This window comes from Pan troglodytes, chromosome 21 (genome assembly GCF_028858775.2).
Source record: "Pan troglodytes isolate AG18354 chromosome 21, NHGRI_mPanTro3-v2.0_pri, whole genome shotgun sequence".
In the NCBI taxonomy this organism is placed as follows: Eukaryota; Metazoa; Chordata; class Mammalia; order Primates; family Hominidae; genus Pan; species Pan troglodytes.
Window position 1 is genome coordinate 41692950 of NC_072419.2, and position 15737 is coordinate 41708686.

General features: G+C 46.1%; 1 protein-coding gene across 19 annotated transcripts in view; it reads left to right on the plus strand.

Moving 5' to 3' along the window:
• Nucleotides 1–15737, plus strand: part of CEP250 (centrosomal protein 250) — a 57032-nt gene that overhangs the window by 3717 nt on the left and 37578 nt on the right. For 11 of the 19 annotated variants that reach the window (XM_003316881.5, XM_016937759.4, XM_063802855.1 and 8 more), the window contains 12 exons: nt 1386–1508; nt 3676–3964; nt 5006–5062; nt 7163–7245; nt 7459–7624; nt 8386–8492; nt 8724–8975; nt 11322–11418; nt 13483–13584; nt 14107–14265; nt 14808–14986; nt 15304–15486. In XM_003316881.5, coding sequence (XP_003316929.3) covers nt 3779–3964; nt 5006–5062; nt 7163–7245; nt 7459–7624; nt 8386–8492; nt 8724–8975; nt 11322–11418; nt 13483–13584; nt 14107–14265; nt 14808–14986; nt 15304–15486 — 1571 coding nt within the window. In that variant the 5' untranslated portion in view covers nt 1386–1508; nt 3676–3778. Of the gene's footprint in view, nt 1–403; nt 515–1385; nt 1509–3675; nt 3965–5005; nt 5063–7162; nt 7246–7453; nt 7625–8385; nt 8493–8691; nt 8976–11321; nt 11419–13482; nt 13585–14106; nt 14266–14807; nt 14987–15303; nt 15487–15737 lie in introns of those variants that run through there. The other 8 variants (XM_016937768.4, XM_063802852.1, XM_016937762.4 and 5 more) reach the window with 5 other exon arrangements.

Here is a 15737-nt window from a genome sequence, read left to right on the forward strand (position 1 = left end):
CCAGCTACTGCTCTTTTCCCTTTCTCAGGCACATTGAAATTTACTTTCCCTTTGGGGGCTCTGCTAGTTTATTCCTAGCAGATCTGATCTGGCAGTGTGTTCGTAAAAGGATGCTGAACTGTGTCTTGAGGAAGCTCAGAATGAAATCTGAATTTCAGAAAGATTCCTGAGATAATTTTTCTCTGTCTCTTCTCTTTTATTCTTGTTTTAATAAATTTTAGTTTTATGAGGATTGTTTTGGTTTTAAAAAACTTTAAATCATTTTTTAAAACTATTTTTTTACAACAATTTTAGGGTTACAGAAAAATTGCATAGTACAGAGAGTTCCTGTACACCTTGCACCCAGTCTCCTCTTTTAGTATGGTATATTTGCTATAATGCAAATCTTTTTTTTTTTTTTGAGATGGAGCCTTGCTGTTGTCGCCCAGGCTGGACAGTGTTGGCCAGGCTGGTCTCGAACTCCTGACCTCAAGTGATCCGCCTGCCTCAGCCTCCCAAGGTGCTGGGATTACAGGTGTGAGCCACTGCGCCTGGCCATGCAAATCATTTTTTGAGATAAGTGGGGCATATAAAAATATAAACAAAATGAAGTTGCTTTATCTCTACAAGCTTCAGTTTCCTTATCTGCAAGATGAGGGGGGTTGGACTAAATTTCTAAATAGCTTTAAAAATTTTTAATTATCTGCTAAAGTAAAATAATTATATAATTCTAATATAATTTCCTTTATTTGCTTAAGTATTACTAATACCACCTTGCCAAATCATGTTTGCAAGTTACTGACAGCCATATCCTAAAAGAAAACTTAATGAGAATTCATGGAACTATGTGTGGCAGGACTGCTTATTAGAGATATTAGGTTGAATGATGTGAAATTGCCATTTTTGTAGATAAAAAATAATGAGTGAGGCTGGGCTTGGTGGCTCACACCCATAATGCCATTGCTTTGGGAGGCTTGGGCCAGGGGGTGGCTGTCTGAAACCAGGAGTTTGAGACAAGCTTAGGCAACATGGCAAAACCTTGTCTCTACCAAAAAAAAAAAAAGCCTCGGTGGCACACATCTTCAGCTCCTCTGAAGGCTGAGGCTGGAGGATCCCTTCAGCCCAGGAATTTGAGGCTGCGGTGAGCTATGATTGCACCACTGTACTCCAGCCTGGGTGACAGAGCTAGATCCTTTCTCTAAAAATAATAATAATAATAGGATAATATTAGCAATTTCATATGGTTCAACCTAATGTTTTGGGATAGGGATTCAACAAAGTGTGAGGGGGCCTTTGGGACCTCATAAACTCCCACTGCATGCAAAAGCCCGGCTCAGCCCTCACCGTACTAGGAGAGAAAAGGCTCCTCAGTTCCCTTGAAGTAACTTGGATCTACATTATTGTAGGTAGAGTTGTTGGCAGAAATCCTAGGATAAGAGAACAGTTTCCTGGAAGATCTGTGCCTCCAACCAGCAGAGAGGGATTGAGCTTCATTGAACTCAACAGAGCCAACATTTCATAGCACCATGGTGAGTTGGTCACATAGCCTTGGCAAAAAGGCTGAAAAGGAGGGTGTAATAGTATGGGGAAAGGTTGTATTACTCTGGTTCGTAGGCTAGGAAGAGGCCTGGAGTACTGGTGCCACCAAACCTTTATTGGTGCCATTCTATTCTCCCTACTTTATGCACTTTCCTTACTGCCTAGTACAGGCTCTGCAAACTCAAGTATCTTCGGTTGTTCAGGAGGTAATGTAAATTAGTAAGCCGAGTTTTCCTCTATAGTGCTACTATAACAGAAACAATAGCACAGTTGCAATGATAAATGACAACTGAAATATGCTATCATTGTGAGGGAGAGAATCGGTGTGTGCATAGGGGAGGCCACGATGAGCTGGAGAGCACATGCCCTGTCTAAAGGGGGCAGGCACTATACAACTGTGCAGAGCACACGCCCTGTCTAAAGGAGACAGGCGCTGTTCAACTGCACAGAACACGTGCCCTGTCTAAACGGGCAGGCACTATTCAACTGTGCGGCTGGTTGTTGCCTTATTGAAATATGGGTCAAGCATCACTGGGTATTCTGATTTTCCAAAGGAGCCAGAAATATGGATTTTATGTACATTCTCCCAATGATAAATGGTTTCACCTAATTTGAATTCTTAAAAACTATTATGTGGGCCACACAATGGCTGAAAAGAGCTAGCAGGGCACTGATTTGTCATCTCTGGCCTATGGCTTAGCTCTGCCAGGAGTGAGGCTCACATGCATTTCTTCACTGGACATTGTTGACAAGTTACAATTAAAATGAATTAGACAGCTCCTGCCTTTGAGGTACTCATGGATTAGCAGAGAAAATAGACAAGTAATGATGATAAGATGTAGAGTAGACATCAGAACATATGTATTCTCTCTGTGTATATAGCTATAAAAGTGACTAACTCTTCCTGGGTTCATCTGGGAGGACATGATAGGACGTGGCGTTTGAGCCAGGGTGTGGGAAATCAATAGTTTGGTGCATTAAAGGGATTTGGGGCCCTTGAAATTTCTACTGTATGTGCAAATGTTAGGTTTGCATTCGCTGTGTATGCCATTTTGTTGATAAGTAGTTGAAAATACGGATATTCCTTAGCCCTGCTGGTGAGAGTCTTAGGGTTAATAAAATGAGAGAACTCTTCCTCTGGCCCAGGTTATGGGATAATTGTGTGTTTTAGAGGCCTAAGTAACTCAGAGGTCATGATACCCTCATTTCTGGATGAGGGAAGTAGCACATCTGAGGTCACAGAGCCCATTGGAGGCAGAGCTTGGACTAACACCCAGAACTCTTCTTTACCACCATGCCTTCCCCTGTCCTGGGTATCTCTGATGAAGGTCACCGTTAGGCTGGCCGCCTCTGCCTGTGGTGGCCCATTGCCCTGTTTTGGCCCAGCTCCTGGTGGGTGAGGGGGTTTGGCCATCCTGCTGCCACTCGTTCCTTCTCTCTTTTGGATCCTTTGCCTGAAATGCCTGCTACCCCTTTTCTTTGTCAGATAGACTACTTGTGTTCAAATCTCTGTCAACCATATGCCAGCTGTGTGGCCTGGCACAAGTTTTTTAACCTTTCTAAGCCCCAGTTTCCTCGTCTATATATAAAGAGTTATAATAGTACGTTTGGTGAAGTGTAATGGGAAGGCATTGGAAGGTTTCAAGATTTTTGTAAAAACAAAATGACGTAATGCATGTAAAGCACTTAAAGCAACAGCCCTCCAGAAGCACTCAGCAAGTGTTAGCAATGATGATGATGATTCACACAGTTCACAGGCTCCCAGGCTAGGTTAAGTTCTCTTCCTTTGTTTTCTCATATTATCTTATTATTTCACATGCTACATTGTATGTATTGTAATAGTTTGTGTCTATTTCCCCTGCTACACTAAGAACACCTTCAGCGATTCATTCAACAAATGTTTGTGAACCACTGTGCCAGGAACTAAGGATGCAGTGATAAACCAGGAGCTCTTGGTTTAGTGCAGAGTTCCGAAAGTCATGCCAGGAGACACTAGTCCTGTGAGCTTGTCTCATGGTCAGTTAAATTTGGGGAATGATGCTCATCATAGCGCCCTTCAGAGATGAGGGTCCCTTTTAGTATTTTAAAGGTTCTGAGGAGTCTTGTATATAGTAAAAGAACAGTCCTTTCAATTTGACTATGTGCTTTGGTCCCCAGTTCAAGAGGAGGTTGAAGTGGCATGGCAATGGTTAGAGACCCTGCTGGGCGTGAACACCCTCTGGCTACCTAGGGACCTGTGGGCCTACCACCTGGTGCCCTCATGGAGACAAGAAGCCCTGGGTTGAACAACATGAAGCCCCAGTCACTGCAGCTGGTACTGGAAGAGCAGGTGCTGGCACTACAGCAGCAGATGGCAGAGAATCAGGCAGCCTCCTGGCGGAAGCTGAAGAACTCCCAGGAGGCCCAGCAGAGACAAGCAACCCTTGTGAGGAAGCTGCAGGCCAAGGTGAGGCAGCTGCCCTTTTGGGGAGGGGAAAGAGAACAACCCCCAGAGCTAGGTGCTGAGGTGAGATAAGAGTTGCAGGAGGCAGAGTCTTGTGGTGGGAGTGGCCTACATCTAGCTTGGTGAGATAAGACCCAGACCTTCTAGCTTTCATGTACAGCTTCTCTTTTGATGCTCACAACTGCTCCATGAGGTACGTATTATATCCTTTTAATTTTATTTTATTTTTGAGATAGGGTTTTGCTCTGTTGCCCAGGCTAGAGTGCAGTGGTATGATCACAGATCGCTGCAGCCTCAACCTCCTGGGCTCAGGCAGTCCTCCTGCCTCAGCCTCTGGAGTATCTGGGACCACAGGTGTACACCACCACTTTTGGCTAATATATCTCTTTAAAGATGAAATTCACAAGGGTTAAGTTAATTATCCAGGTTTCTTCAGCTAGTCTAGAGCCAAAGCCCATGATCTTGCCTCTGTGATATAAAAGGCATATAGAAAGTATTTATTTATTTATTTATTTATTTATTTATTTATTTATTTATTTTTGAGACAGAGTCTCGCTCATATAGAAAGTATTATTTAAATGCCCAAATAAGGCCAGGCACGGTGGCCCATGCCTGTAATCCCAGCATTTTGGGAGGCCGAGGCAGGTGTATCACCTGAGGTCAGGAGTTTGAGACCAGCCTGGCCAACATGGCAAAACCCTGTCTCTACTAAACATACAAAAATTAGCTGAGTGTGGTGGCGCATGCCTGTAATCCCAGCTACTCAGGAGGCTGAGTTAGAAGAATCACTTCAATCTGGGAAGCGGAGGTTGCAGTGAGCCAAGATTGTGCCACTGCACTCCAGCCTGGGACACAGAGCGAGACTCCATCTCAAAAAAGAAAAAAATGCCCAAATAGAAACTATAAGATGTTATGGCCTTACCTTACTGTCACCACCCATTTCCCCTGTTCATAGCAAGTTTGCCTAAGATCCTCAGGGGCCTTTGCTTTGGGCTGTTTGTGCCAGCTGTGTTCATTGCCCAGGGCCTGTTCTTTTTGCTGCAGGTGCTGCAGTACCGAAGCTGGTGCCAAGAGCTGGAGAAGCGGCTAGAAGCCACTGGAGTGAGTGAGGCTGAGCTCTCTGCACCCCCTGGGTCCTCAGTGAATATACTTGTTAGGTTTCATTTGTTGACTGAAGGAGGTTGGAGTGTACAAGTGAGGTGTTTGGTAGAAGTCTCTCTTTCTCAGCCTCTGAGAGGTTTATCACACTGATATCTTCATTGGACCTAGCTGGCCTGTCAGATTCCAACCCTTGGTTTTCAAAGGACGAAATGTAAATTAGATTGGAAGGAGTGTGGGATTAGCAGGAAGAAGTGCATGTTTCCTCCAGCAGGTGTCAGTGTTTCTCTTAGAAAGATGCAGGCCTTCGCGAGCCTACAGCATGTCTGCAGCAAAGGGATGTCTGTGCTATTAGAACTGGCTTTGAAAAACCCATTTATTTGCCTTTGTTCCAGCTGCCTCTCAGTACCTCCTCACATTTTCCTCAGAAAAGTTCTCTCAGAGGAAGGAAAGAACCAAAACTTATTGAGCACCCTCAATGCAGTCCAGGCAGCATGAGGCACTGTCATATACAGATGGTCCCCCCCAACTTAGGATGGTTGCAAGTTTTCAACTTTATGATGATGTGAAAGCTATATGCATTCAGTATGTTCTTTGGATTATGATGGGGTTACAGCTGGATAAACCCATTGTTTGGGGTTGTTTTGCTTGCTTGATTGGTTGGTTTTTGTTTGGTTGGTTGGTTGTTTTAAGACAGGGTCCTACTTACTCTGTCGCCCAGGCTGGAGTGGACTGGTGCAGTCATGAGTCACTGCAGCCTCAGCCTCCTGGGCTTAAGCGATCATCCCACCTCAGCCTCCCAAAAAGTAGCTGGGACTACAGATACATGCCTCAACATCTGGCTAATTTTCTTTATTTTCTGTAGACACAGGGTCTCTCTATGTTGCCCAGGCTGGTCTCAAATTCTTAGACTCAAGCAATCCTCCCACTGCTGGGATTACAAGTGTGAGCCACTGCGTCTGGCCCGAACTCACTGTTAAGTTGAAAATATCATAAGTTGAAAATGTCAGCCAGGCGCAGGGGCTCATGCCTGTAATCCCAGCACTTTGGGAGGTCAAGGTGGGTGGGTCACAAGGTCAGGGGTTCAAGACCAACCTGGCCAGCATGGTGAAACCGCATCTCTACTAAAAATACAAAAAATTAGCCGGGCATGATGGTGCGTGCCTGTAATCCCAGCTACTCGGGAGGCTGAGGCAGGAGAATCACTTGAACCCAGGAGGCGGAGGTTGCAGTGAGCCGAGACCATGCCACTGCACTCCAGCCTGGGCAACAGAACTAGACTGTCCCAAAAAGAAAAGAAAAAAAAACGTCGTAAGTTGAAAACACACCTTTAACTTATGTTCAACTTATGATGGATTTATGGGATGAAATTCCAGCATAAGTCAAGGAGCATCTATAATTGTGTCTCTTAACCTGCACAGCAACTTTCTGAAGGGAACGATATACCGCTTTCATTTTGTAGCTGGAGACACTGTAGCTCCAAGAAGTTAAGTGACTTCACAGGCTGGGTGTGGTGGCTCATGCCTGTAACCCCAGCACTTTGGGAGGCTGAGGTGGGTGGATCACTTGAGGCCGGGAATTCAAGAACAGCCTGGCCAACATGGCGAAACCCCATCTCTACTAAAAATACAAAAATTAGCCAGGTGTGGTGGCAGGTGCCTATAATCCCAACTACTTGGGAGGCTAAGGCAGGAGAATCACTTGAACCTGGGAGGCGGTGGTTGCAGTGAGCTGAGATTGTGCCATTGCACTCCAGCCTGGGCGACAGAGCGAGACTCTGTCTCCAAAAAAAAAAAAAAAATGAAAGAAGTTAAGTCACTTCCCAAGGTCAAACCGTTAGTGTAGTGGAAGTTAAGGCCATTAGTGAAAGATACATCACTTCTTAGGTTGAAGATTCTATTTACTACTGAAGGCCGTCTTTCAGGAGAGGTCATCAGTTTACTTTTGGAGTGAGGGATGCAGTGATTGAGAATAGAAGCATATTGCTAACAAAGGGGAGAAAGAATAAAAAGAAAGTGGACTGCCATGGAAGGGAGCCTTAGGGTGCTGGTCTGAGTGATGTTCTCTTTGGAGGTAAGTAAGGCTTGTCTCTGTCTGGCGCAGGGACCAATCCCCCAGAGGTGGGAAAATGTGGAGGAGCCAAACCTGGATGAGCTGCTGGTCCGATTGGAGGAGGAGCAACAGAGGTGATGGACCCCAAACTTTCTGACCTGGGTGATTGGCCAGTTGGTGGAGAAGGCTGATGGGAAACTTCTGCCCTGAGGGCTAATGTGGACTTCAGCCATAGCCCTCTAATTCCCGCAATGGAAAATTTCAGTGGTTGCCATCTTACTCCCAGGAGGTCCAAGGGTTGAACTAGACCTTTATTTTGCACCCACTTTTACCCCTCCCCAGTGCAGGTGTGAGAGTCTAGCAGAGGTGAACACCCAGCTTCGACTGCACATGGAAAAAGCTGACGTGGTGAATAAAGCCCTTAGGGAAGATGTGGAAAAACTGACAGTGGACTGGAGCCGGGCCCGGGATGAGCTAATGAGGAAGGAGAGCCAGTGGCAGATGGAGCAGGAGGTAGGAAGAACGGGGACTGGAACTGTGAGAGGAAGCCTGTGTATTCTGGATGCTGCCCTGGTCAGTACTGGAAGGGGTTAACTTCAGGACTTGGATGAAAACTGAGCTGTTGCTGTTAAAGTCCCTGACCATCCTTACCTGCGCATGCTGGCAGCCTCAGCCTTCTTGGGCCTTCAGCTTAGACCTGCCACTACCCGCCTAGTCTACGTTCTGCTGGGAGGTAGCATGACACTCAGAGCAACTCTGTTCCTGCAGCAGTGACGAGCTTAGGTTTTTGATGCATCTGAAAGCTTACTGATTCCTGGTCTGGAGGTCTTGCATATCTAGATGCTAAGGAGGTAGATATGAAACTGAATGGGAAAGAAAGAGCAGTTATGGGCCCTGGGGAATTTTCAGGTCCCAGCTGAAGGAAACAAATGTTTCCTGCATTTTTGCTTTGTGCTCAGTGGTTTATGTATATCATTGACTCCTCCTTAGAAAAGTCTGTGGTAATAGATCCCATTTGTTAAGCAGCTACCGTGTATCCTTTTCTAATCTGGCCCAGAGGAAGGCGATATACCATCCTAGGCCCTCTGACCTCTCGAATCCCACTGCCAACTTTATTAAGCCCTTCACCATAACCTGGATAGATACCCATTCATAAACTATCTCCTGTAAGTCCCTCCTTCCTTCCCTCAGTAGTCAGGAGGAATCCAAGACTCTTGTGTTGGCAAAAGATAGCCCTCTGCCTTTGGGTATGACCTGGGTTTCTGAACACACAGTTCTTCAAGGGCTACCTGAAAGGGGAGCACGGTCGCCTTCTCAGTCTATGGCGGGAGGTTGTGACGTTCCGACGCCACTTCCTGGAAATGAAGTCAGCTACTGACAGGTCAGTGTGGGGAGAAGAAGGGAGGATGTTTGCCCCTACCAATTCTGGACTAATAACAGCGGGCTGCTATAGAAGCGGGATCAGCTGTGGGGGTGGGGTGGGTGGGCGAGTTGGTAGTATTGGAAGCAGATGATTTTTCCCAGCCCTGCTCCTCAGGCTTCACTGGGCCTGATCACCACACTCCTTCCCTGGTTCCTAGTGGAGTCTGCTGTTTTCCTTGCTTGTACTCAGAGATCTGATGGAGCTAAAAGCTGAGCATGTGAGGCTTTCAGGGTCTCTGTTGACCTGTTGTCTGCGCTTGACTGTGGGAGCACAGTCTCGGGAACCCAACGGATCTGGAAGAATGGATGGGCGGGAGCCAGCCCAGCTGCTGCTGCTACTAGCCAAGACCCAGGAGCTGGAGAAGGAAGCCCATGAAAGGAGCCAGGAGTTAATACAGCTGAAGAGTCAAGGGGATCTGGAGAAGGCTGAACTTCAGGACCGGTGAGATGGCCTGGGGTCCCATGAAGGGTTCGCTGAGAGAGAGCTGACTCCTTTAGAGGGTTAGGGACAGGCAGGGGAGGTGCCAGGAACATTCCTACCATGGAGGGGGAGAAGATGTGCCCAAGGAAATCTACTTTGAAACCTGATGCCACAGTTGGGGCTTGTACTGACCTCTGCCCTCAGCCTGTCTTTTAGCCCAGTTTCTTTCCTGTTGATTTATGGAGCTAGCTATGACTCCATCCTCCATCAACACCAAAGTGCTTACCATTCCCAGAACAGCCAAGCTCTTCCCCCTCCCTGTCTTTGTACCTGCTGAATTTAGTCCGGAATGCCTCCCTCCCTTCTCTCTCTGCCTTATCCTCTAAGACATAGTTCAAATATTACCTCTTTTTTTTTTTTTTTTTTTTTTGAGACGGAGTCTCATTCTATCGCCCAGGCTGGAGAGCAGTGGCATGATCTTGACTACTGCAACCTCTGCCTCCTGGGTTCAAGTGACTCCCCTGCCTCAGCCTCCCAAGTACCTGGGACTGTTTACAGGCACATGCCACCACACCCAGCTAATGTTTGTATTTTTAGTAGAGACAGGGTTTCACCATGTTGGTCAGGCTGGTCTCAAACTCCTGACCTCAAGTGATCCACCTGCCTCAGCCTCCCAAAGTGTTGGGATTACAAGCGTGAGCCACTGCAACTCGCCGAAATGTCACCTCTTCTATGAAGCCTTCTTTGACCTCAGTAGCCTGATAAGTTACTGTGCCCTTGTAGTCTTTTGAGCTCTTATTACAGCATTGATCTCACTGATGATTTAGTTTCCCCTACCTTCTTTTTTTGGTGAGGCTGTTTTACTTTTTGGATTATAATGAAGTAGGTTTTTAAAAAATAATGACATAGAAGGGCAGGGAAATGAGCAGAGAGCCCCATTGAATCTCAGGACAAAGTTCATATATGCCCATGACGAGGGTTGTGTCTTCACCTGTTGGAGGTACATACATAAAATGCAGGGCTATTTTGTTTTGTTTTTGCTTTTGGAGGCACTGAGAAGTATAAAAGCAGGCCACGTCTTGTAAGTTTTCATTTCTAGTACTTTGTACTTCACCTGCCATATACTAGACACTCAATACATTTTGTTTCTTTGTTTTTTGAGACAGAGTCTAGCTCTGTTGCCCAGGCTGGAGTGCAGTAGTGTAAACACAGCTCACCGCAGCCTTGACCTCCTGGGCTGAAGCAATTCTCTTGCCTCAGCCTCCAAAGTAGCTGGGATTACAGGCACGCACCACTATGCCTGGCTAACTTTTTAATTTTTTTGTAGAGGTGGGGTCTCACTATGTTTCCCAGGCCGGTCTGGAACTCCTGACCTCAAGCAGTCTTTCCACCTTGGCCTCCCAAAGTTCTAGGATTACAGGTTGAGCCACCGTGGCTGGCCAATGAATGTTTGTTGAGTGATGCAATACTTAAACAAATGACCATACAGTGTGTTAAGGTTCTTAGAGATGGTATAGAATAAAATTATTAAGACTTTTGCTGAGTGAGGAGGATCACTTGAGCCCAGGAGTTTGAGACCAGCCTGGACAACATAGTGAGACCTTGTCTCTACTGAAAGTAAAAATAAAAAAAGAATAGCCATGTGGTGGCATGCACCTATAATTCTAGCTACTTGGGAAGCTGAGGCAGGAGGATTGCTTGAGAGTGAGCTATGATTGCACCACTGTATTCCAGCCTGGGCAACAGAGCAAGACCCTGTCTCAAAAAAAAAATTGGAAAAAAAATTGGAAAAAAATTTAAACTTTTAGATAGCATTCATTCAAGAAATATTTATTTAGCCACTCACATAATAGCAAGCGGTAAGCTCTAAGATATAGTGTTAAGTGTTTGGTGATTTTGCTGGACTTTGAGATTAATATCAAGAAGGTTGAACATAATCTTCCCCAAATTGCCCTTCCTTTTTCCCTATCAGAGTCAGAACCTCGGGCTGGAGGGACCTTGGGACTATCCCAAGTGCAATTCTGATGTTCTTATTGGCTTCAGGGTGCTTGACTTCAAGATCAAGCGAGGCCTGGAAGGGCCTGGGCCAGGGCTTTCCTTCAGCTCTTGGGCCCCCAAACACGTGTTCCAGCCTTGAGATGTGGTAAATCCCTGCATGTGTCTGAGTGGTTTTTTGCTTCCCCACTTCAAGGCTATAGCATCATGTGGTATTCAGGGAGTGCAGATGGGCTGGGGGTGCCTAAGGGATTTGGGGGAGGCTGCAGTTGGGAGTGGTTGGGGTTGGGGCTGGGGCTGGGGTGTGCTGCATCGTAGCTCTGTCCACATCCATGGGCTGTTCTGGTGACAGTGCTATGCTCTTCTCTTTAGGGTGACCGAGCTCTCTGCTCTGTTGACCCAGTCTCAGAAGCAAAATGAAGATTATGAAAAGATGATAAAGGCTCTGAGAGAGACAGTGGAGATCCTGGTACATGATCCTTTGCTCTGGAAAGGAGTTGGGTGTGGGCTTGTAGGTTCCTTGTGCTTTATGGACAGATAGTGCAGGATACCAGTTACATATTCCATGATGAAATCCTCTAAAGCTAAAAAATAAATTTTGGCTGAATCTGAAAATTAATTAACTCATTCATTTATTCATTGAATAAATACTATTGACTGTCTACTATCCCTATTGTATTCCTGGGGAAATTGCAGTGGCATATATATGCAGTGTGTCCTTACCAGAGAATTGGCACATACATTCAGAGACACATTGGCAAATTAGTGAGTTACCAGGAAGCGGATATGTGGAGAGATTTAAAATCTAGTCACATGGGAAACAACTGAGGAGTATGGCAATGTTTAGCCGGGCGAAGAAAGAGCTTGAGGCCCTTTGAAGGCCCTTGAAGACATGATAGCTGCCTTCACATATCTGAAGGACTGACACTGGGAAAAGAGAGTTTATGAAGGGCCGGGCGCGGTGGCTCACGCCAGTAATCCCAGCACTATGGGAGGCTGAGGCAGGCAGATCACCTGAGGTCGGGAGTTTGAGACCAGCCTGACCAACATGCAGAAACCCCGTCTCTACTAAAAAAATAAAAAAAATTAGCCGGGCGTGGTGGCACATGCCTATAATCCCAGCTGCTCGGGAGGCTGAGGCAGGAGAATCACTTGAACCTGGGAGGTGGAGGTTGTGGTGAGCCGAGATTATGCCATTGCACTACAGCCTGGGCAACAAGAGTGAAACTCCATCTCAAAAAAGAGAAAAGAGAGTTTACATATTTAATGTTTTCCAGGGCAAAACCAATGTCAATAGCTAGAGGTTAATAGGGGAATAGATTCTGGCTCACAGCTAGAGCTGTTCAGTAGTTGAACAGCCTGTCTTGTGAAGGAGTAAGGTTTTGGTCATTGGCTTAACATCTGCCAGGGATGTTATCAGAGGGCTTCTCTAAGGTTGGATGTTAGAACCCTCTGGCTTAATACCATGTTTCATCTCTATAAGTTTTCAGATCTCTGATTTTAGGTAGCTCCTGAACCCCTATTCATATGCACACCCCTAGTCTTCTCATCCAAGCTGAGATCAACAGGAATTGTAGCTTTCTGATTCCCTCTTTTTTTTTCAGGAAGTTGCCAATTCAGAATATCCATGGGGCTCAGATAATGTAAATAAATGAAATGGGTTCAGTTGTAAGAATTCTGGTTTTCCAGTGCTGTTTGTTGTATTTAGTTTTCAGTACTGCAGGGGACACTTGAGCTCAGTATTAAGGAAGCCATGAGGAGCAATAGGGATTGTGGGACCCTCAATAATAAATGTCTCATCTAGATGAGGCATCCACCATTCAACTTCAGTAAATCGTTTCCATGTAGGAATGGGGGCTGGGTGTGGCCCATTTGTTAACTTTTTGGGAGAAGCCACAAATTTATATTTTTATGTAAAATATTTCCATTTATAAATGTTGATTCAAATTTTATATAAGCCAAATAAAACATAGTTGCAAGTCTGTGTCTTTAGGTCTTCAGTAACACAAATAGGAAGGAAGAGAGGAACTCCTGAGTCTTCAAGATTATGTCTAGCTTTGGGGCTAGAGGATTCTCTGGTTTAGCATTAGGTCTCAAGCATCCATTTACTGTTCAGAGACAGCACCCATCCCTTATCTAATAATAGTTTACATTTATTGAACATTTGCTTTGTTCCAGACACTATATTGAATAATTTACATGCATTTTTCATTTAAGCCTCAAAACAACTAGTTGCTGTTAATTATTTCTATTTTAAAGAAAAAGAAGTAAGTGATAGAAGATAGTAAGTGATAGAGCAGGAATTCTAATCTGTGAAGTCCAATTTGGAACTCGTAATCACTTAATCTAAACTTGTAATCACCACATCACATTGTCTTCAGACTCTTCAGACAACATTAGCATTGACATATGGTCAGGGAAAAAGTGGGGCTGATAGAATAGACAGAATGAGACTTTGGTTGTTTGGGGTCCTGGAGTAATAAATTCACTTTTGAGAGTTTGGCTCTGAGGCTCTATTCTATTCCCTGTTCAGGAGACAAATCACACAGAATTAATGGAACATGAAGCATCTCTTAGTAGGAATGCGCAAGAGGAGAAGTTGTCTTTACAGCAGGTGATCAAGGATATAACCCAGGTACTGGGAAGCCTCCTGTTCATGGTAACCAGGTTATGCCTCCACTCCCCAGGTCTCCATGTCCTTTCAGTCCTGCCTAGATTTCCAGTCTCTGAGGTTCGGGTGCTTAAAGTCTTGTGGGGATGAGTTTTGTGTGTTTGAAGACCAGAACCCTAAGAGATAGCTAAGCATTCACGTCTTAGCACTACCTGATGGGACAGGCCCTCTTTCCTGTTTCTAGCTGCAGTTCTCAGGCTGGAGGCTAGATTCTGGTATTCAATATCTCAATCGTTTCTTCTTTCATTTCCTCATTTATTGTTACCTCAGACAGTGTTCTAGCCTTGTTGTTAGTCCTAGACTTGGGTGACCAAAGGTGGAGAGTTGAAGGAACCAGACTTTTATGCTCAGATACTCCCCTCCTTCCCCCAAGGGAGAGGACCTGAGAAGGAAAACATCAGGTTTGTCCAGGCTATAGGGTTAAGTCCCTCTATAGACTCTAGGCTTTGGTCAGTAGGGTGGTGACCTTGCTGTATTGGGTTTCAGGTCATGGTGGAAGAAGGGGACAATATAGCCCAAGGCTGTGGTCATGAGAACTCTTTGGAATTGGACTCTAGTATCTTCTCCCAGTTTGATTACCAGGATGCAGACAAGGCTCTTACTCTGGTGCGTTCAGTGCTGACTCGGAGACGCCAGGCTGTGCAGGTAGGAACCCTCAGCATTCCACCTCAGTCACAGGGGTGTGTGTCTAAACTGGTTTGTGCCTCAGGTACCTCCCTAGCCTGGACTATCCCTTTCACTTTTTTGACCAGTCATGAGGTGTTCTGTCAATATCCCAGAGTAAATCTGCCTATGTCTGCTGAATTGTGCTTGTGAGTAGCAGGCACATCCTCCACGCCAATGGCATGCTTCACTTTGTGTACAATCTTTGCATAACAGTATGCAAAGATTGGGAACCAGAGCCCTGGGAGATTATTGGGTCAACGTTCTCCAACTCTGAGAGTCTTAGGCACACTTACCACTCCCCCATGCCACTGTACATTTGGAGATGACGAACTCTAAGAATCTAGAGCCACAGAAGCCCAATGACCTCTGATGGCCTGTCTTCTTGAATAGTTGCATCTCCCTTCTCAGCTTACTTTTGTTGCACCAGCCCCCGACCCCCTTCTCCAGCCCCACTTTCGGGGTTCTGACATCCCTCCTTTGCCCTTGTTCATCATCTGGTTTCTCTTGCTCTCCCTCCACAGGACCTAAGGCAGCAGCTTGCAGGCTGTCAAGAGGCTGTGAACTTGTTGCAACAGCAGCATGATCAGTGGGAGGAAGAGGGCAAAGCCTTGAGACAGCGGCTGCAGAAGCTCACTGGGGAGCGGGACACTCTGGCAGGGCAGACTGTGGACCTCCAGGGAGAGGTGGACTCTCTCAGCAAGTGAGCAGACGGGCTGTTCATCCCACCCTCCCAGCCTGGTCTCAGTCTCAGTCATCATCCAGCCATTTACCCACTCCCATCAGGTTTTTGGGGTGCTGATCCTGTTCTCCTTGAGACTCAGGGCTGTTTTGCCCAGTGTTTCACTTGTTTCTCCAGAACAAGCTTTTGGGGTTGGAGTCTTTGTGATGATAAAAAAGTTTCGCACTAGAAACAGAAGATGGGATGTTGAAACAGGGTCTTTTGGCCCTGTGATGCCTGCTTCCAGAAAGAATTTTAGGTCCTATGGTCTCTGCTCATCTCTGATTCCCTTCTTCCAGGGAGCGAGAGCTGCTGCAGAAGGCCAGGGAAGAGCTGCGGCAGCAGCTGGAGGTGCTAGAGCAGGAGGCATGGCGCCTGCGAAGGGTAAATGTGGAGCTTCAGCTGCAGGGGGACTCTGCCCAGGGCCAGAAGGAGGAACAGCAGGAGGAGCTGCACCTGGCTGTCCGGGAGAGGGAGCGTCTGTAAGTGAGACTAGTCTCCTCCTCGCTGGGCCCTGGTCTTCCTGCAATTCTACACCCTCCCCGCCTACTCCCCTCTGTTACAAAGTAGAGTATGTAGAAGTCTGGCATGCAGTGGGTTCAGATTAGCTTGCTGCTTCTTCCTTTGCAGAAAGATGAATATGGAAAGTTCGTGGTTGGTTAAGTCTTAGTTGAGCACCCATATGGGATGAGACACTGAGGGGGATACAGAAATGAATAAGACAAAAGCCCTG